A 21,863-nucleotide genomic window follows, 5' to 3' on the forward strand; every position below is an offset into this window, starting at 1 on the left:
TACTAGAAGGAAATGAAACATCATTTTTAACTCAGCCACTGACTGCCAGTGCTCACCCTTCTACCTTGCTGGATGGCTAATAATAGTGTTTCAGACTAAAGAGAAAATGGCTTCTTGGGCCTACTGCTATTTATCCTCCCTCCCTCCATCCTTCCTTTCTCTCCCACTGGAAGATCAAATTAGGAGGAAGGGTTGACGGTAAAGCATTGGGGTTAAGGGATGGTAATCTTTTCTTTGGCCAAACCTCTCCCAGAGAAGCAGCAAACACCACACAGGAACTCACTTGTTTCCTTGACACTGGTAGAGTGTCTCCACCTCCCGGAATACTCGACTCCAACTGTGGCCTGCTTGTTTTTCAATGATCTGTGGGAAGAATAAGATCTGTACACCATCTGACCTCACCGTAGCCCCTCGACAGGAGCCCCTAGGAGAAGGCAAAGGCAGATACAGTCCACCCCCCAGTTTTAAGCAGGAGTCAGGAATAGGTCTTGGTGACACAGGCATGTAGCTCTGTCAGGGAAGCAGGAGACTGGCATGAGGAAATTCAGCCAGCTGCAGCCCTACATGACACCAAGGAAGCCTATGTGGCTGCTGCCTCAGCTGTACATGGCAGACAGAGGCAGCCAGCAAGAGTCTATTCAGTTCTTTCTGCCTGATGAGAAACAAGTGAGAGCCTCAGTGGAAGGGCCTTCTAGAGCTGGAGAAAGTAGGAGTGAGGGAGGAAGCTCTGAGGAACAGCCTCCAGGCCAGCTCAGATGCCACTCCACAACTCCCCAGGCAGAAGTAAGCACTTCCTCTTCTGAGAATTTAACTTTTCTGTATGCAGACTTCAGGTTAAGTAATTTAGACACTTAATCTCAGTGGACCTTTAGAACTGTGTCAAAAGATAGGATGGTATAAAGCATTCTGTTCATAGCCCAAAGCTGATTCCACAGCCCCTAGCTATCCTACATCAAAGAGTGTCTGCCAAGACCCAGTGGCTTCATCTCTCCTCAGATACTGTAGGCTGCTCCCTCCACACTTTTATCTGGAGATGCTTTGCACATGCTGGCTGTAGGATCCATGAGTCTACAGAGTAGTGGTTTCTGCAGGGATTTGCTGATTTACAAAAGCTCTCTGGAACCATCCAGAGTCAGATCTTTAGAAACAAAGCCTACAGGCAAGTCTTCTTCAGGGCTGGCCCTGTCTTACAACTCCAATGGGATCATTCAGTTCCTTTCCTCCAATACTGCTCGGGACACTTCAAATATCTCCAATATGCTATATCACAAACATTCATAACCAACTATAATTTCCTAACTAAACCCATATCTGCTAGTAAAACACTCATTTTCTGAGCTATCTTCCAGGTACAGTTCTAGGGGAATAGAAGCAATTTGATGCCAGGTCTCATTCACTAAGCAGTTCAGGTCAAAGTCAGGGAGAACTTCCCAGCAGATAGGCTTTCCAATAACAGGAAGCAGAGTTGATATCTAGCAGGCTGTAGCCACTAGAGATGGGGAACAGAACATGGACAACTACTGGGAGGCTAGATCAAATTATCTAGCCATTCCTTTCTGGTCCTGAGGTTCATCATTTGGATGGTTGTAGGGAAGCAGTGATAAACCAAGTCTTGAGAAGCCATGCTGGGAGCAGTAGTCCATCTTAGGGAGCTTTCAGAAAGTAGAGGTGACATGAGACATGGGCAGAATTGCTGATACCAAAGATCTGGCACACCAAAGCTGGTGTTTGCCCCAAGCTTCCAGTGGGACATGCAGCAAAAGGCCACATTTCCACTTGTGACTCAATTTGGAAAAATAGATCTGTCATCCATAATGTATCAAACCTTTGAAAACCAATTTATATTTGTGGGTTTCACCACATACATTTATGCATAATTTAAAAAAATTGCTTGCAGACCAGTGCCAGTGGCTCATGTCTGTAATTCTAGCTACTCAGGAAGCTGGAGGATCAGGGTTCAAAGTCAGCTCTTAGAAAAAAGCAAGATGCTAGACTGAAAGGAACAGTTTAAATGGTAGAGCACCACTTGTGAGCAAGAAAGCTGAGTACGAACATAAGGCCCTGATACCAGCACCAAAAAAAAAAAAAAAAATTACTTGTAATTCTTGCTGATCTGTTTTCAAGAGGAACCAATTTTTTGAAACTAGCTAAACTTGCCAGAATGTAGTAGTACCTTAGACCTGGGGCTCAGGTGGCTGATTCAAAATAAGCTTGAACTGCCCACCTCGGATTTGGTAAAGCTTTCTCTACCTTTTTTTGTTGTTGTTGGTCATGGGGCTTGAACTCTAGGCCTGGGTGCTGTCCCTCAGCTCTTCAGCTCAAGGCGAGCGCTCTACCTCTTGAGCCACAGCATCACTTCTGGTTTTCTAGTGGTTTTTATTGGAGATCAGAGTCTCATGGACTTTTCTGCCAGGGCTGACTTTGAACCGTGATCCTCAGATCTCAGCCTCCTGAGTAGCTATGAAAAACTGGCGTGAGCCACCGGTGCCCAGCAGCTTTCTCTAACTTAATGATTATTTATTTATTTATTTATTTTTGTCAGTCATGGGGCTGAACTCTGGGCTTGGGCGCTGTCTCTGCACTCTTCAGCTCAAGGCGAGTGCTCTACCGCTTGAGCCACAGTGCTACAAGTTTTCTAGTGGCTTATTGGAGATAAGAGCCTCATGGACTTTCTGCCCAGGCTGGCTTTGAACTATTATCCTCAGATCTCAGCCTCCTGAGTAGCTAGGATTACAGGTGTGAGCCACCGGCACCCATCTTAGCTTAATGATCCTTAAACATTGGCAAGTCTCAGATTTACTGAGCAGCTTAGTGAAAGCATAGACCCAGGCTCTCTCCTATACAAAAAAATTGGCTCTCTATACACCTTATCAACTGGTTGGGTGATCATCCCCATGTTCCCAATATTGCATCAATCGTTCTCCATCAGAGTTCTCAAACTGAAGTAAGCATCAGCATCACCTGGGTGGTTTTCGGACATTCATACTGCCAGGGCACCTCCAGTTTCTGGGTCAGTAGGTTTGGGGTAGGGCTAGATCTTGTATCTTCCTCACAGATTCTTAGTCCCCACTGAAAATGTGGGGACTTCACTCTGAGACTCAGAGCTCTCCATCCATCCCTCTTTCCACATGTGATGAAGTGAGCCACACCAGGGCCATACAGCTAATTAAAGGCAGCACTGAGGGTACAAGTCACACCTTCTGCCCCTGAAGCTGAGTGCATGGTCACTTGAGATTTTAGTTCTCATGATTCTGATACTGTACATGACTACTTGGTGGTTTGTAAAGTGTTACTACCACTACTGGTTCTTTTTTTTTTTTTTTTTTTTTTGGTTGGTCATAGGGCCTGAATTCTGGGCCTGGGCACTGTCCCTTAGCTATTCAGCTCAAGGCTAGCACTCTACCACTTGAGCCACAGTGCCACTTTCAGCTTTTTCTGCTTATGTGGTGCTGAGGAATCAAACCCAGGGCCTCATGCATGCAAGACAAGCGCTCTACCACTGAGCCACCTTCCCAGCCCTTACCAGTTCATTTCCAACTGCATAACCACCTCATGAGTCAGAAAGGGAATTCAGAGATGTGGAAAACAAGGCTTAAGGAGGTTAAATGACTTGACCAAAGTCAAATAGTAATAATTTGTCAAAATGGAGATTGCAGAAGGGCTTCTAGTTCCAAACCTGGCTTTCTACTTCCTGTTCATTTCTTACTCTGTTTAACAGTGAAATGAGAAATAGCCTGCTATGCTTCAACCATTGTCTTAAGCACATTATATGTATTAACTTACTTTTTTTGGGGGGGGGGTCCGGTCGTGGGGCCTGAACTCTGGGCCTGGGTGCTGTCTCTCAGCTCTTCAGCTCAAGGCTAGCACTCTACCACTTGAGCCACAGTTCCACTTCCAGCTTTTTTCTTTTTGCTTATGTGGTGCTAAGGAATTGAACCCAGGGCCTCATGCATGCAAGGCAAGCGCTCTACCACTGAGCCACCTTCCCAGCCCTGTATTAACTTACTTAATCCTCACAATTCTATACAGGTTTTATTAATATACCCATTTTACAGATGAAGAAAACTTAAGGACAGGCTAGTCAAGCAACTTGCTTAAGCTTACATAGCAATCAAGTAGAAAAAGTAATATCTGAATCCAGTGACTAAACATGGTTTTGGAGCCTTTCCCCTGTTCTTACTGAGCCACGATTTTGCAAAATGTGCCATTTCTTTGGTTGGGGACAAGCTAGGAATGACTAATTGCAAAGTTAACACTCACTTTGACAGCATACTCTTTGCCACTCTGCAGGCTCACAGCACCTTGAACTTTGGCATAGGCTCCCTCTCCCAGCAATTCAGAGGTCAGCTTGTACATATCTAGAGGGGAAACAGGTGAGAGGAAAACAAGGTGAGTTGCGGGGCGCCAGTGACTCAGCCTGCAATCTTAGCTACTCAGAAGGCTGAGATCTTAGGATCATGGTTTGAAGCCATCCTGGGCAGGATGAGATTCTTTTTTTTTTTTTTTGGGGGGGGGGGGGGGTCTGGTCATGGGGCCTGAACTCTGGGCCTGGGCACTGTCCCTCAGCTCTTCCGCTCAAGGCTACCGCTCTACCACTTAAGCCACAGCGCCACTTCCGGCTTTTTTCTTTTTGCTTATGTGGTGCTGGGGAATCGAACCCAGAGTCTCAGGCATGCAAGGCAAGCGCTCTACCACTGAGCCACCTTCCCAGCCCCAGGATGAGATTCTTATCTCCAATAAACCCTCAAAAAAGCCTGAAGTGGTGCTGTGGCTCAAGTGGTAGTGCGCTGGCCTTGAGCAAAAAGAAGCTTAGGAACAGCGCCCAGGCCCAGAACTCAAGCCACAGGACAGGCAAAAAAAAAAAAGAACACAAGGTGAGTAACCTCACTTCAAGCTAATATGAAAAAAGAGCTCTGTCACATGGCTTCCCTGGTTTCACCAGCCAGGCAGAACAGGCTATGATGACTCTGCAGCCATCAGCGATGAGATGTGCCACTTTCCCTGTCAGTGCAGGATTTAAGTCTTTGGAAAAGATCACACAGAATGCATCCTGTTCCTCATTTGAGATGAGGTCAGAGATTGAGTTTCACCTCAGTACCTATTTCCTGAGCACCTATTCTGTGGTGGATAGCAAAACAAGGACAGACTGAGGAATAAGATGATGTCCCTCCCTTCTCATACTCCAGTGGGAAGATGGACACATACACAAAGGGCCCCAGAATAAACCAGGCACTGGGGAGTTCCATCCTGGAAAGATAGTATAGTAAAGAAAAAAATAAACAGAAGGGGCACAATTTAAAAGGACAGCATTTATTCATTTACTTATTTGCTGAGTGTTTTTTTTTTTCGGGGGGGTCCAGTCATGGGGCCTGAACTCTGGGTCTGGGCACTGTCCCTCAGCTCTTCAGCTCAAGCTAGCGCTCTACCACTTGAGCCACAGTGCCACTTCCGGCTTTGTTCTTTTTGCTTATGTGGTGCTGAGGAATCAAACCCAGGGCCTCAAGCATGCAAGGCAAGCGCTCTACCACTGAGTCACTTTCCCATCCCTTGCTGAGTGTTTTTTATGTGCCAAGCTCTGTGCGAGGCACTGGTGAGATGAAGGTGAATACCATTCTAATTGATTCACACAATAGAGGTAGAGGTTTCTGAGAAGTTTCTAGAAGTTTGCCCACAGGAAATCAGAGATACAAGTAGGATATAAGCAATGCCTTGAGGTTTTAGGTAGACCCAGAGACTTAGAATAAGCCTGGGCTAAAAGAATTTTCAAGTGACCTGCTCAAGTTCATAAACAATCCGAGCTCTCTGAGCCCCTCTAAAGAAAGCCTCATCTTCCCCACAGTCCTCCCTTGTTCCACTCCTTAGTTTTTCTTTCTTGAGGCAGCCTAACCTTTAAATCCATTGACTGAGCAGAAGACTTTAAACCATAATACAAGACCTCATCTCAGGGGCTGGAAAGGTGGTTCAGAGTCCTTGCCTTGCATGCATGAAGCCCTGGGTGCAATTCCTCAGCACCACATAAGCAGAAGCTGGAAGTGGCTCAAGTGGTAGAGCACTAGCCTTGGGCTGAAGAGCTCAGGGACAGCACCCAGGCCCAGAGTTCAGGCCCTACAACTGACCAAAAAAAAAAAAAAATCTCATTGCTCTTAGTCATGAGAAGTCCTTGATTGTACAAATTATCTTTAACAGGAAAATCATCTGTTCTCAGAAAGAGTGAAATACCTTTTAGAATGGTTTGCAAGCTGTTCTAAAAATGCCCACCCATCGTTGCCCTCCCCCCATGCACACATATACATATTCACAAACAGATACACATGCATACCATTTGAATCAAGGGGAAAACAAATAAAACAAAACAATGTCTTAGTACTTTCTTGGTCCCATCACGGTCTGGACATGCAGCTGCCCATATGAACAGATGGCCCACGGCTGTTTGTAAGTATTCTCCCACAGTGCACACTTTGGCATTTGCTCTTTACACATGTCAGCATGTGTAACCAATGGTAACCAATATTCCTCACTCATAGAGTGCTTGTTATCAGAACACTGCTCAAAACAATCAACTAACTGGTGTGTCAGGAAGAGGGCCCAGGAGAGAAAGAAAGGAAACAGGTGCTGGGGACACGTGACTCCCAGGAGCAGTTATTGGTCCTTCTGGTCCTTAGCAGAGGTACCCAGTGAATCCATCCTTCCATCAAAGGCCAGCGAGGACAGACCAGTGCAGAGTCTGACCTCTCATATAGAACGTCCAAAATGATGACACATGTCATGTTCTCTGAATACCACACACACACACTAAAAGGAAGTCAACACTGCACACATAGCTGCAATCTCTGGGAGCTCAATTCTCTATTGAGAGAAGATAGCAGTGTCATCTGCAGTCATTCTTGCTTCCTCTTCTGTGGTTGTTCTGCCTCTCCACATCCCTTCCAGGAAGCACTGGGGAAGGACCATGTCTGCAGAGGAGCTGGTTCACACAAGGATCTCACTTGACTGGCCTTTCTGCCTGCCAAGGGGGTGCTTGGGACATTCAAAGGAGGTGAGTGTATTGTCTGAGAGCCTTTCCCATACCTACTCACTCTGTGTCATTCCTTTGTGTAAATTCACTCACTTCTGTCTTCTTCTATCACCCAGATGACCACAGCTGGCTATAACATAGGGCATACTGTGATTTGGACAATGAACACCAGGATGCTCCCTCCTCGTGTGGGAACCACAGGCTCAAATCTAAGACTAACCTTCAAACCTTCCCGGCAAGGAGTCAGTGGCCCGGGACTTCCGCTTCTTCTTTCTTCTCTTGTCACTGTCTGCGATGGGAAGGGGCTCGCTGCTGCCCATCTCTGGGAGACAAGAGGAGATACAAGGGGAGTAGCAATGTACTGATCGAACAGTAAGTTTACCCAGAGGGAGAAAAGGGGGAGACTCAGGAGCTTTACACTGATGGTTTTTAAATATCTGTGAGGACTATTGATTTGTTTTGACCCAGAAGGCAAAACTAAAGGCAAAACCATTACAGGAGATCATTAACTGTGGAAAGAAACTCAGACAAGCTGGCTAGATTAGAAGCCTTCACCAAGCTCATTAGCACATGGATTTAGATCTGCTAGCAAACCATATTCCCCCACTGGAACAAGGGATCCACAGCAGGGCCCTACCAGTGACAGCCTTCAGCCTCAGCACCAGAAAGGCAGGACTCAGAGAGATGGACCGGAAAGGTGTGGGAATAGGGGCTGTGGATAAAATCAGAGGCCCCAACAGCATCCCTGTGGATGAGCACAGGGTTGCAACTGCTGCTGGGAAAGTAACAAGAGGGATGGGATAGTGTTAAGAACAGCTTCAAATTCCTCCACATCCAGGAGCACTGACCAGAGTGCCCATGCAGCCCAACAGCATTCTCTCTCCTCCCCAGTGCCTTCCTGAGAGGGGGTGCAAGGAGGGACCACTCAATAGCCTGCAGATGACAGGTCTATACCAGCCGGCTTGATGAGGTCACTTATTACAAAAACATCATTATCTTTCCCTGGCAGGCACCTGGCTCCCATGTCTTTAAAGGGAGGATTCATGAGGCAAACACAGACCTGGGACAGACTGGGCAGGAAAGGGTCAGGACAGAAAGAAACAGCAGGAGACTGGGAAAGAGAAAAGGGGAACAATGAACCAGTGCCCAATTGCAGTTCTGTTTCTAGGACACTCTAGGAGGGGCCTTCCCCTGTTAAAGATAAATTACTTATAGAACATGTCATGCCCCTGATCCAGAGTGGAGCCTTAATACTCTTTGCCTGCAGTTAGAAATAATAAGATTTCTCCGAAGTCTCTGGGTCTAAATCCCCACCAGGGTGATTAAACCTCCACATCCTTCTAAAATAGAGGCACTTGAGTGCTGATGGGGCAGATGATGTGAAGGACTTTTACACCAACCTTCAATAAACAGAGGCTCTGGGTTGTTGGGCTTTTTGCTTTGCTTTTTTTTTCTTCTTCTTCTTCTCTGAGAGATTTTAAAATGGAAGCTGGCTTTCTGCCTATGGAGGGGAATGGCCCAGTCCCTTCTCTGAGGGAGGGTCTGGCTAAATGTGATGGAAGGTTGATTAGAGCCAATGCAGTCTCTATACTATTCCCAGAGGTGAGCACATAGCAGCCATTATGAGGAAGCACATGGAATGGTCCTTTCAACACCGAGATCCAGAAAGCTAAGTGTCTGACAGCTCAATTTAGGTGCATTCTTCCTTCCACTTTGGGACTCTGATAACAGAAGATTTTCAATGAGAACAGATAACCAACTAGGCAAAAGGAATCCATAGAGGATCTCAAAATGTACTCCAGCTTCACACACAAGCTGTAACACAGGACAGCAATGCCCTATGAATTAAACAATTAAATGTAAACACAGGCACTGGAATACTCACAGTACCAGGTAAATGAGAAGAAAAAAAAGCAGAAATGGCTGGGAAATAAGACACAGGGTCACTCATCTTTGGGACCTTAAGGAGGGGTCACTGGGCCCTTGTCCTGAACAGCCCAGAGGGACAGTGTAGCCCATTGTCAACTCCTGTTCCATCAGCACTGAAAGCCAAGTGTGGAGTAGACAGATGTGAGTGGACAGATTTTTGGTTCCAGCTTCCTTCACCCTCCCTGTCCACATTCCAATGGTGGGCCTGCCAACAAGCGAAATAGCCATCAGGCAGGTAGTGCAGATCAGTAGGAAAGCTGGCGGCATTGTGACTCACAGGGGAGGCTCAGCCACACTTATGGCTCTAACCCTGTTAGCAGCAATTTATGCTTGCTCTTTACCACAGCAGGGCCGCAGGGCCTCCTGTGGAAGCAGCATACCTCTGGGCAGCGCCGCACACTCAATATTAGATTTTATGGCTTCACACACAAAGATAGAGTACCTGGTCTATTCTGCATGGAGCTCAATGGGAGAGGGTATGCCAGAAGGGACAAGTGGTTAAGACTTTCCTTGCAAAGAGAACTTGCTGGGGGAGAGTTGTTTTCGAAACTAGGAAGGAAAAACATAGGAAGACAGTGACATAAAAAAAAAATATGTTAACCTCTCTGTTTTCACAGAGGGAGGAAGGGGAGGGAAGGGGATGTCATAATCCCACCAAGGGGTTGCTGGTTCTCCATCTGGAGGCAGATCACAGGCTCTTCAGTTTCATCAGAGTCACTAGCAGTGACTTAATTCAGTATGCGCCAGTCACTGGACAAATGCTTCCTCAGGTAGAACCATAATCAAGCTACTCTTGACCCACTTATTTCCCCAGCCTAGGAATTCTTCTTGGCTGTGGAACCCAGCTTAAAAAGTCCTTGCCTCTCTGTAGCCCCCTAATAACTCCAGATAAATTAGAGTTTGTGCAATCTGGGGGCAAATCATAGGTCCTGCTGCTGTGCGGAACTATCTGGTGCTCCATCCTCTGCTCTCTAACCCTCTGGGAAGAGCTCTGCTAAATACTGCTTTTACTTTGCCTAGCGCATTCCATGTGTTCCTAGAGGCCAAGATTGTCCCCTATGCATACTGTTTCTCCTATAGATTGTAGCACAATGTCACACGCATATCCTCCATCAGAAACTGTGCTAAAGCCGGGCGCTGGTGGCTCACGCCTGTAATCCTAGCTACTCAGGAAGCTGAGATCTGAGGATCGCGGTTCAAAGCCAGCCCGGGCAGGAAAGACCGTGAGACTCCTATCTCCAATAAACCACCAGAAAACCGGAAGTGGCGCTGTAGCTCAAGTGGTAGAGCGCTCGCCTTGAGCTGGAGAGCTGAGGGACAGCGCCCAGGCCCAGAGTTCAAGCCCCACGACCGACAAAAAAAAAAAAAAAGAAACTGTGCTAAAAGCCAGGTGCCTGTGGCTCATGCCTGTAATCCTAGCTACTCAGGAGGCTGAGATCTGAGGATTGGAGTTCAAAGCCAGCCCGGGCAAGAAAGTCTGCAAGACTCTTATCTCCAATTAACCACCAGAAAAAAACGTAAGTGGTGCTGTGGCTCAAGTGGTAGAGTGCTAGCCTTGGGCTGAAGAGCTGAGGGACAGTACCCAAGCCCCAGAGTTCCAGCCCCATGACTGATCAAAAGAAAAGAAAGAAAGAAAGAAACTATGCTGAAATGGAAATGCCACAGGACAACTCATATACTAGGTGATATGGCAGGGTGTATCAATTAGGCATATGCAGACAGACTAGTAACTGGTAACGGGGCACAGATAACTAATGCACACTCTGAAACAAATATGAGCACACCTGGGCCCTGCAGACAGCACAGTGAAAGGCTGCTGTGGCTGAGGCTAGGATTGTAGGCGTGAGTTGGGGCACCCAGTGAAAACAAGCTATTTGTATTTTTTTTTATGAGTTGGGCACTGGTGGCTCCTGCCTGTAATGCTATAGTTACTCAGGTGGCTGGGATCTGAGGATCCTGGTTCAAAGCCAGGCTGGGCTTATCTCCAATTAATCAAAAAAAAAATCCAGAAGTGGAACCATGGCTCAAGTGGTAGCGTGTTATCTTTGAGCACAAAAGTTCAGTGACAATGGCCCAGGCCCTAAGTTTAAACCCCAGGATCAGTACATACAGACACACACACAGAGAAAGTTTCTTTGCTAGGCATGGTGGCTAACATCTGTAATCTTAGCTACTGGGGAAGTTGAAATCCAGAGGATTGTAGTTTGAGGCTATCCCTGCTCTGTCCTCAGAAACATTCAAGGATTCCATCTCAACAGAATAAACTGGGTGTGGTGGTGCATGCCTGTTACCCTAGCTATGACAGGAAGCATAAAATTGGAGAATCACAGACTTGGCATGGGTCCAGGCAAAAAGCAAGACTCTTTCTCAAAATAACATTGCAAATAGGGATTGAAGTATGAATCACTAAATATCTGCCAAGCAAGAGTGAGGCCGAGTTCAAAGTTTAGTATGCCTTCCCCTTAAAGCTGTTACTTTTTAAAAAAGAAACAAAAAAAATCCCCGGAGCATTGGAACATGAGAGCTATATAGCTCTTTTTTTTTTTTTTGTCAGTCATGGGGCCTGAACTCTGGGCTTGGGTGCTGTCCCTGTGCTCTTCAGGTCAAGGTCAAAGCTAGCTTTACAACTTGAGCCACAGCACCACGTCCTGTTTTCTAGTGGTTTGTTGGAGATAAGAGTCTCACGGACCTTCCTGCCCGGGCTGGCTTTGGACCACCAGCGCCCAACTCTATATAGCTCTTGCTTCTTTGAGAATCAACTGCATCAGGTATTAAACAGGTAAGACTAAGTATGGTTCACTTCATCACAGGTTGTTGTGAGAATCAAAAAGAAACTAAGCCAAGCACCAGTAGCTCATGCCTGTAATCCTAGCTACTCAAGATGCTGAAATCTGAGAATCATGGTTCAAAGCCAGCCCAGGGCCATTTTCTCCCTTTCCTCATGAGAATTTGGCCACATCAGCTTTTTGGCAATAAATCTTTTCTTCTACTTGGAAAAAAAAAAAATCCAGCCCCGGCAGGAAAGTCCATGAGACTCTTACCCCCAATAAACCACTAGAAAACCAGAAGTAGCACTGTGGCTCAAGCAGTGGAGCACTCACCTTGAGCTGAAGAGTGCAAGGACAGAGCCCAAGCCCAGAGTTCAAGCCCCACAACCGACAAAAAAAAAAAAAAAAAAAAAGGAAACTAAGTTGGGCACTGATGGCTCATGCCTATAATCCTAGCTACTTGGGAAGCAAGACTAGAAAATTTATGGTTCCTTTTCAAGAAAGAGCTGGGTGTGATGGCACATGTCTATTATCCTAGCTATACATAGATGAATCCTACCAAGGCACTTGCCCAGGATTAAAATGAGATCCTATCTCCAAAATAACTGTCAAAAATCAGGGCTGGATTAGAAAGAATAATATCATGTCATTTGCAGGAAACTAGATAGACCTAGAACAAATCATGTTAAGTGAGGTAAGTCTAGCTCAGAGAGACAAATGGAACAGTTTTCTCTCATATGCAGAAGCTAGATCTAAAATACATAGGGATGTGATAAATGATACCGGACTGCAGGCATTCACACACAGTGAGACCAAAGGAGGATACTCTTAGGAGAGGAAAACAAAAGTGCAATGCCTATGTGCATCTGATCTCACACAATAGTATTTATTGAAACGAACTCTAGGAAATGGAAACAAGAGGTTTTTTCTTTATTGCTGTTTTCATTTTCTTTTCATTTTGTCTTATTTGTTCATTTATATGTCATTGAGTGTGTAAGGGGAGACACAGAAATGGAGAGAGAAAGGCTGAACAAATGTAACAGTGGTACTCACTAGACACTCTGTTGAAAATGAACTATACAACTTGTGGATGGGGATAAAAGGAAAAAACTGGGAGAGAGCAAGTGAAGGGGTGACACTGTCCAAAAAGAAAAGTACTCTATCTGACTTATGTAACTGTAACCCCTCTGTAAACCACCTTTATAATAAGAATTAAAAAAATTAAAATCAGGGGTGGAGACGTAGATCAGTGGTAAGAGCCCTACCTAGCAAGTGTAAAGATCCAAGTTCAACTCAGTACTGTCAAAAAAAGAAAAAGAAAAAAACTAGCTATGAAAGCAGCACTAACTCACTCATTTAACAAGTACCCTAACCTAGTTGGGTACCTATTCCAGTGAGAATCTTCCAGCTAAGCTCACACTTGAAGGCTGAGTGGAACTGCCAGGATGGACCTAAGGAAACTGTACCAGGCTGAGGCCTGCAGGAGAGGTGGCATGGCTGCTTAGAGCCACTGCCTGCCACTCAGGTTGGCTGGAGCAGGAAGTATGGGGGGGGGGAGCAAAGACAGATTGAAAGCTGCCTCAAAATTATCAATAATTATTAATATTTCCATTCCTAGGCATCTGGCTATCTTATTTTCTGTTAAATATAGAACACATGTTTTCATTTCCTTGTGAAATCTATTAGCCAACAAGTACTGATTGCAGTGGAAGGAAGAGTAGCAGGTGTTAAGGACACAGATCCAAGTGTCAGCCTGCCACCTGCACAGGAAGCAGTTTAGATAATTCACAGAGCCATGAGAGGAGCTAAGGAGTTCTGGAGGAATGAGGGTACAGACCACAGGTACTGATCACTGCTCTCCCTACTATCCAACCTTACTTTCTCCTCCCTACCCCCTCACCAGTTCAAGCCCCAGGGCTTGAACTCTGGGCCTGGGCACTGTCCTTGAGCTTTTGTGATCAAGGTTAGCACTCAAACAGTTTGAGCCACAGCTCCACTTCTGGTTTTCTGTTGGTTAAATAGAGATAAGAGTCTCACAGACCTTCCTGCTTGGGCTGGCTTTTAACTAGGATCCTCCAGATCTCAGCCTCCTAAGTAGCTAGGATTCCAAGTGTGAGCCACCAGTGCCCAGCTGAATTTTACTTTTTATACTTTGGTTGTATTTGATTTTGTTCTGTTATAATGTGGTTGTTTTTACTCGTGTAGTTAAAAGCAAATAATTATGTCTTACTACACACTTTTCCTTACAACACTCTGCCATGCCATTTTATTCTGGAGGAAATGGGTTCCTGCTAACACTTACCTGTTTACCTGTTTCAGGCAGTTACTGACACAGCTAAGCCCAGCTGCCCAACCAAATGCTGAAAACCACCTATGCTTAGATGACCTCATGCACACCCTTTCCTCTGGAATTATCATATCATTTGAATCTGAGGTAATGTAAGAGGACCTGTGCAACAATATATTCAGTCTTACCAGTATGTTATTTCCAGCTTCTGGGTAGTGATTCTCTGTGAACTTCAAATCACCAAGGACTCCAAACATTGGTGTCTTTCAGCCACGTAGAGTGTTTCACTGGTCTCTGCTGAGCTGATGTCTTTCAGTTCTCCATCTGACTCTGTTTCATCTTATCTGGCATGGATATCTTCAAGAAGCAGAAGTAGAAAGGATATCAAAATGCTGACTTGTCTAAGAGGCCCAGAAAAAACAGCAATCAACCCAAGGGTCTCCAACACTGAGTTAACCAGGAAGTAGATAGGCACTCAAGAGCCACAGATGTCCCCATATTTAAAAGTCACACAGGGTACTATCTGAAAATATTAAGCATTGAAAGATTTAACAAGAGTCAGCATAAAAAACTTTCAGATTCTGTTTTCACTGTGAGATTTCAGACCCAAAAAGATCTAACTAGACTAAGATGACAGCTATGAACCCCTCTGACCACTCTGAGGTTTTTCATGAAGAAGGTAAAAGCTGACACCTCTCTGCTGCTCATTCTAGAGATGAATGAGCTTTGGCTCTGTCTCCTAGGCCAGGTACAAGTCTTATAAGAAAGAGCAAACAGTACCAGAAAGATAAAGTAGATCCTAAGAGCAGTAGGTGGCACAGATGCAAACACAGTTTTGTGCCAAATGTATAATTATTGCTCGCTTCCAAGGTGATGATTTCATTTCTGTAGGCCCACTGCTATTTTTAATCCTGTGGCTCTTAGCTATCATGTGTCAAAGTGACACGCTGCTTTGTCAACTTCTTCTCTATGGAATAAATAAGCACTTGCCCTTTTTCCCAGGGGAAAAGCACTGAAAATGCTTGAATCTGAGTTCTGGGCCTTTGTGCCAAAGTTTCTAAGAAAGAGTTCTAACTGAAAGCTGGATATGATTCAACATTAGCTCAAACCACATGTCCAAAACTGGACTTGTCCCCAACTCCTACCCCTGGCTTCCTTCCTCTTGATTTCTTCTTTGTCAGATTACCTCATCTGACAAATGGGTGACTGCACCCATTTCCAATGTGTCTTTCTCCTCCATCTACATAAGCTTCAAATCATCATACTGTCGGGCTTTCCCTTAGTAGGAACACAGCTTCTTGAAAAATAACTCCAGCTCATCCTTCAAGACCCATGGCCTTGGTCCATGGGTCCAAGCCTTGGTCCAAAGGCCAGTCCTTAGCCTGTCACTTTGTGTTAAAACCTTTAATAAATGCCACCGAATCTAGAATAACAGAGCTCCTGTGTAGTCACCAGAGCGGATCTCCCATCATACACTATGTTTATCCTTCCCTTCCAGAAGCTAGAAGCCAGGGGGTGCTTCTAGCTGATTGCTCTAAATAATTTCCAGCTTCCCACAATGGTACGTGATTTAGTTCCAGTACCCCTGATGTTTTATGTCATTTCTCCTTCGACTGAATTAGGGGTAGGGTGGAGACTAACGTCTGGGTCAGCTCTGGCTCCCCTATACCCAGCACAGAGCCTGACTCAGGGCAGATGCTTAATAAATGCTAATAAATGAATGAAGCCTCTGAAGTTATTCTCTCCTTAAAATCTTTTAGTGGGACTCTTATTAGCAGACTGAGCAGTCTGGGTCCCTGCCAGGAAGGAGAAAAACCGAAGAGAAAGAAAAGAAGCATAGCCAATGTGATCCAAGCAATGGAAAATAGGTTTTGCGGGTGAAGTGAAAGCAGCCCAGGCTGTTTTGCCTGGAGAAGAGAAGATGAGGCCTAAATGGATTCCGGCTTTAAGTACAGAAAAGGTTCTCATGAGAAAATCTTGATCTCATCCTCCCTTTATAATCAGAAGGAACTTTTCCATATTCATGGAAAATGGAACAATAAGAACTGGCTTAAGCGACGGCCAGAGGGATTTAAACTGAAGAGAAAGAAGAGCCAAACTAGGCACTTCTCCAGAGATACTGTACTGTTGTTTTTTGGCAAGTGAACTGGAGTGGTCTTGCTTAGCACTTCTGCTGAAGGCTGCACAGAAGGAAACAGATACACTGCACTGGGCCTGTTCACTGTGGAAGGAGGTCAGGGAAGACACAAGTCAGATTCTTCTGTCAAGCCATTGACCTCTTATAGACCCTTTTCCTGCGGGCACTTTTTTTTTTTGTGGTGTCATGCTTTGCAATCTTGTGATGGAGTAATCTAGCATTTCCAAGTTTCCTGCTGGGGCACAGAATGAGAAAATACAACAAGGTCAGAGTAAGAAAGTGGAAAAATAGCTCTAATGAATATGCTTTCTATAAAAATTGTGCCAAATGGGGAATTCATGCCATTGCTAATATTGCTATTAAAGCTAACACTGAACACCTACTACATGCCAGGCACTGTGCTATTTAATATTTTAACTCAGTTTTCCTAACAACTTCATGAGGTAGGGAATATTCATATACCCATTTTACAGATGATAGAACTGAGATGAGGCACCCAGCTAGCCAATGGAAGGACAGTCGCAGGACTCTAACCTAGACAGTCTAACTCTAGAGTCTATACCCTACCTATCATCTCCCTAGAGAGAAGCTGCTGTCTGACTCCACCTTCATGTTCTCTGCCACTCCTTTAGACTACACAAATCAAGAAAAGTAAAGCAATACATGACAGGCAGCCTCTGAAGTGAACCAAAACCTGTTCAAGAGAAGGAGGCTGAGCCTGAGGACCTCCTAACTACTTAGGAGGCTGAGATTTGAGAATTGAAGTTTGAAGCCAGCCCAGTAGGAAAGTCTGTGAAACTCTTATGTCCAATTAAACACCAAAAATCAGAAGTAGAGTTGTGGCTCAAGTGGTAGAGTGTTACCCTTGAGCACAAAAGCTGGGAGCAGTACCCAGTCCCTGAGTTCAAGCCCCAAGACCAGAACGAAAACAAAGCAATACTGGAAGGGGAGATGTGGCTCACGTGGTAGAGTATCTGCTTTGAATGACAATTCAAAGCTAAAGGACAATGCCCAGCCCTGAGTTCAAGCCCCAGTACCAACACACACACACACAAATAGGGGATATATAATTTGTATATTACAGAGACTCTTAGGATTAAACAAATTATAGTCTGTCTGTTGCAAATCACAAAGTATACATCTGAAAATGCTAGTGTTCTCCACAATCTGCCATTTCAGCTTATTTTCCTTCCTACAAAGTCTCCTTCCCTCCAAGACTGTCACACACACACACACACACACACACACACACACACACACACACACACACACACACATACACACACACACACACACACCTGCATTTCTGCCTCCAGACTAGGACTCAAACTGCTACTTCTCCCAGGAATGAACTCTCTCCAAATGCCCCACCATCAGGAATTCTCTGGTCAGGCTGGGGATTGATTTCTCCTTCTCCCACACTCCCACTTTGTTTACATTCCTTACTACATTTACCAGAGTCAGTCTGATTTCAGTTATTTATGTACTTATCTGTCTTCCCAACGACACTGGAGGGAGAAGGCTTGAAAGAAGACAATTACTTACAGGAGAGCAGGAAATGTGTTGTTGTCCTCTGTGTGTATTTCTCAATACCAGAGGCCTGTACATAGCACAAGCTCAATAATGTGCTTATTGAATTGAATCTTTCTACCTTAGACTGGGAATTTTGATGGAAAGATCCTGGACCTGAGTTTTTTTCTAAAACTATGCATTTGCTGCCTGACAATAAACAGGCAATTTTTGTGGTGGTGCATGCTAGGTAAGTACTCTACCTCTAAGCTATTGCTCTAGCCCAGCAAGCAAGTTATGAAGTATACTCATATTCCTAACCTAAGATCTACCAATACTCCATGTAGACCTGTTTCGTTCCTTTTGTCCATTATTCCAACATGCTATGGAGTCCTCTTGGGGACATCTCCCAACATACAGGATGGCTCTCACTCACAGAGGGTCTGGAAGCAAGCTCTTTGGAGAATGGTTCCATTCCACTGAGTACAAGATGATAGCTGTAAAGCTGTACTAAAAATCAGAATTGTGAGATCTGAAAACAGATTTTAATGATTTCTATTTGCTCTGGTTTCTGAGTCTATAAAATAGTTTAAAGTACTTAAAACAGTGAGTGGCACCCACAGTAAGCACTCACTAAATGTTAGATATTATATTAGCAATGTACATCTGGGCATAGGGATGTGCATCTGTAGTTTCAGCTACTTGGGAGGCTTAGGCAAGAGGACTGCTTGAGCTCAGTAATTGGAGTACAGACTGGACAACACAGAGAGACCCCCACCTTAAAACATTTAAATAAATAAACTTTTGAAATTATATTTAAAAACCCAAAGGCAGTAAACTGGGGAAAACAAAGCAAAACAAAATGAAAAAAAAAAAAAAAAAAAACCAACAACCAGAGTTAGGACTTCCAGAGCTATTCCTACTCTATATAATAATTATACTCTGTATAATCTCCATCAAGCCCTTTCCCTTCTCTGGGTCTTTCCCAGAAAGAAAATGAAGGTAGTAGGACTAGATGGTTCCTCAGATCCTTCTGCCTTCAATAGTGTATATTTTCCTATGAATGAAAAGAACTTCCTCTTCCATAAGTTGGAGCTATTGGCAAGGAAAAATTTGAATTTTTAGCTGCTGATCTAGGTGGGAGGGATTACTGTTGGCCAAGGCCAAGGACAGAGTAACTGATTAGTCAGCCACCTGTAAGCTTTCTCTTGCATGAAGTATAACACAGACTGTGTAGATCCATGAACAGAGTGCAACTTCCCTCCCCAAAAAACTCACAACCAAGGGAAGACAAGGCCTGAAAATGACATCAGCGATGAATATTGGCTTGGGTAGAATTCCTGCACTTGGATGCCTGTTATTAGGTCATTAGCAGTGTAAATGAGGGCCTTCCTCAGCTACAAAGAGAAGGAACACCAAGTCCCCTTTTAAAACCTGACAGCTTATAAAACAAAGCAAGTAAATTAAAAAAAAAGTCATTGACTCATTTAACCACAAACACTGCAGAGGACTACTGTGTGGCTACCTATGTGACAGGAGCAAGAGGAATAAAACAGACACAATCCCTTGCTACTAATGTACTCAGAGTACATATGGGGTGATATACCTAAAGCAGGCCATGATGAGAGTGCTATTATGAATTTGTTCTCTGCTACAGAGAGGAAGAGGAGTTACCGATACAGTAATCATCTTAGCAGGAGAATGAAAAGCCAAAGAGGCCTCATAAAAGATGAGGAAGCTAGGCACTAATGGCTTAAGCCTATAATCCTAGCTATGTAGGAAGCTGAGATCTGAGGATTGAGGTTCAGAGCCAGCCCAGGAAGACAAATCTGAGATAATCTAATCTCCAGTTAAGTAGCAAAGAGTTGGAAGTACAGGGATAGCTTAAGTGATGGAGTAAGAGCATAAGGCTCTGAATTCAAGTGCCAGTAGACAGACACAGACACAGACACACAGACACAGACACTCACACACAGACACACACACACACACACACAGATGAGTACTAAATAAAAGGAAAGGCTAGAGCAGGAACATGTTGGGAATGTTTGAGGAACAGAACTAACTCATTTTGACTGGAACTATGGATCAGGGTTGGGGAAACAAAAGGAAACAAGGGAAGAAAAATGGTTGGGGATAGATTAGGAAGGGATTTGTTGATAAGTCTGAAGACCAAAATATATAGCAAGGAATGAAGTTTGCACAGGCTTCTGAGCAGAGATATAACATGATCAGAAAAGTCTCAAGAAGATGACATGGGCACCCATGAAGAGGATGCCAAAGGAACCATATTATTGAATTACTATGGAACCACGTAACAGGGGACCGTGCAATCCTAGCTAAGCATTTGCTGCACTCTACCAGCTTCTGTCCACAGAGCTTTGCTTCTCCATGGTGCCTTCACGAAATCTGAGTTGCCAGACCCTCCAACTGTCAAAATCTGCTATAGAGTTATAGGACTACTAGACAAAGTCAAGCCTAGTCAACTCTCGGATTACAGAAAGAGAAAAGGCTGAGGTGGAAGCAGAAGGAGGAAGGGCATCAAAGGCCCTCCTTGGCTCAATTCCATATAAAAATCCAAACCTGGATCTCTTCTTCATAGCACTCCTAGTCTGGCCCCCTTTAGAGTGGCTGATGTAAGGACAGTAGGCTAAAAGCACCTGGCCGGATTGAGGACTCAGTGAGATTCTATGCACCAACTACCCAGCTAATGCTTGACATATGGGCAACAGCAAATAGCTTTAGTTCCTTCTGCCATCTTGCAAGATCAGTTGGATCTGTAAGCCCCACAGAGACTTCAAGGCCAGGTCCCATACTTTTTCCCAGGACAACTCAAAAGTACCCCAAAGCAGGGCACTGGTGGCTCACACCTGTAATCTTAGCTACTCAGGAGGCTGAGATCTGATTGTGGTTCAAAGCCAGCCCAGGCAGGAAAGCCCGTGAAACTCTATCTCCAGTAAGCCACCAGAAAACCAGAAGGGTCATTGTGGCTCAGTGGTAGAGCACTAGCCTTGAGCTGAAGAGCTAAGGGACAGTGCCCGGGCTCAGAGTTCAAGCCCCAAGACTGACCAAAAGAATAAAAAGAAAAAGTACCCCAAAGTTGACTGTCGTAGTTCATCATGTACTATCACACGACAGGTACCACTCCCAGTGACTTACTATAAGCCTATACTATAACCCTATCAGGTCTGGTTCTACAGATAAGAGAGGGGAAAGGACTTGCCAGACGGGACACAGCAGTGATGAAATGTGAGCCCAGGGCTGCCTGACCCCAAAGTCAAACACTTCCAGCTACACTTCATTCCTATGGTCTGGTCTGGCCTCAGTGGTCTTCCACGGACAGAGGCCCCAAGGCCCTCTAAGGAGACAAACTGAACCACACTCCTAACTCTCCCCACTGGACGCCATCTGCAACAAGGCAGGCACTTTCATTAGGACTACTGAAAAAGAAATGAGAGCAGCTAAATTTTTAGCAATACATTTTATATATTCCTTACACAACACACTACCCACGACACTGGACTGTCTTGAGCCTTGAGCTCTGCCACAGCCTTGCCCTAATCCCTGGGTAGGTGTGAGGCTCAAACCTGGCACAGGCTGAGCTCCGACCTCGGGCACCAACCCAGACCTGGTCTGTTACAAGCCAGGCCCCGACCCTAGGCAGGAGGGGACCCGGATTAGGCGTCTTGTTGCGCCCTGGTCTTAGAACAGACGGAGGCCCGACAGGTCACAGACAAAAACCCCTGAGGACAGTCCTAAGAAACCGGCCCCTTCGGCTGTCCCTCCGCAGCAGCAGCGGGTCGTGACCCGGAGGCGCTCTGAAGGCCCCTAACTACCTCCTCCCGGGCAAGGACCCTCCCCGCCCCCATTCTTCTCAGGCCGGGGACGGCGGGGGAGTGAACCTTGCTGTCTGGCTTTACCTGGGTTGACCACCGGGAGCGGCCGCGCGCACCCCCACCTGCCGATCTCAGCGCCGAGAACGCGGAAGAGGCGGTGCTACGGCGGGGGGGCGGGCCCGAGCGGACAGAGGCGGGCGGGGGCGGGGCCGCGCCTGCGCTCTGGTGCTACACGTGGAGGACGGGCTGAGCAAACTGCGCAGGCGTAGCCGGAGGGGGCGGGAGATTGCAGGCTAGGGGCGGGGCCTGCTGCCAATCCACTTTTCCTTGGTAGAGCGCGGGGCTCGCAGGTGTAAATTTTATTTATAAAGCGCTTCTGCAT

At 45.5% G+C, this 21,863-nt stretch overlaps 1 protein-coding gene across 4 annotated transcripts in view; it reads right to left on the reverse strand.

Annotated features, from left to right (window-relative positions):
• Positions 1 to 21,638, reverse strand: part of Mknk1 (MAPK interacting serine/threonine kinase 1) — a 39,502-nt gene extending 17,864 nt beyond the window's left edge. For 2 of the 4 annotated variants that reach the window (XM_042682818.1, XM_042682845.1), the window contains exons 1-5: positions 21,566 to 21,638; positions 14,188 to 14,356; positions 7,236 to 7,337; positions 4,261 to 4,358; positions 284 to 363 (exon numbers count right to left, since the gene is read on the reverse strand). In XM_042682818.1, coding sequence (XP_042538752.1) covers positions 284 to 363; positions 4,261 to 4,358; positions 7,236 to 7,335 — 278 coding nt within the window. In that variant the 5' untranslated portion in view covers positions 7,336 to 7,337; positions 14,188 to 14,356; positions 21,566 to 21,638. Of the gene's footprint in view, positions 1 to 283; positions 364 to 4,260; positions 4,359 to 7,235; positions 7,338 to 14,187; positions 14,372 to 21,565 lie in introns of those variants that run through there. The other 2 variants (XM_042682836.1, XM_042682827.1) reach the window with 2 other exon arrangements.
• Between the last annotated feature and the right edge of the window lie 225 nt (positions 21,639 to 21,863).

Source organism: Dipodomys spectabilis, unplaced genomic scaffold (assembly GCF_019054845.1).
Source record: "Dipodomys spectabilis isolate Male_0828 unplaced genomic scaffold, ASM1905484v1 ptg000002l, whole genome shotgun sequence".
In the NCBI taxonomy this organism is placed as follows: domain Eukaryota; kingdom Metazoa; phylum Chordata; class Mammalia; order Rodentia; family Heteromyidae; genus Dipodomys; species Dipodomys spectabilis.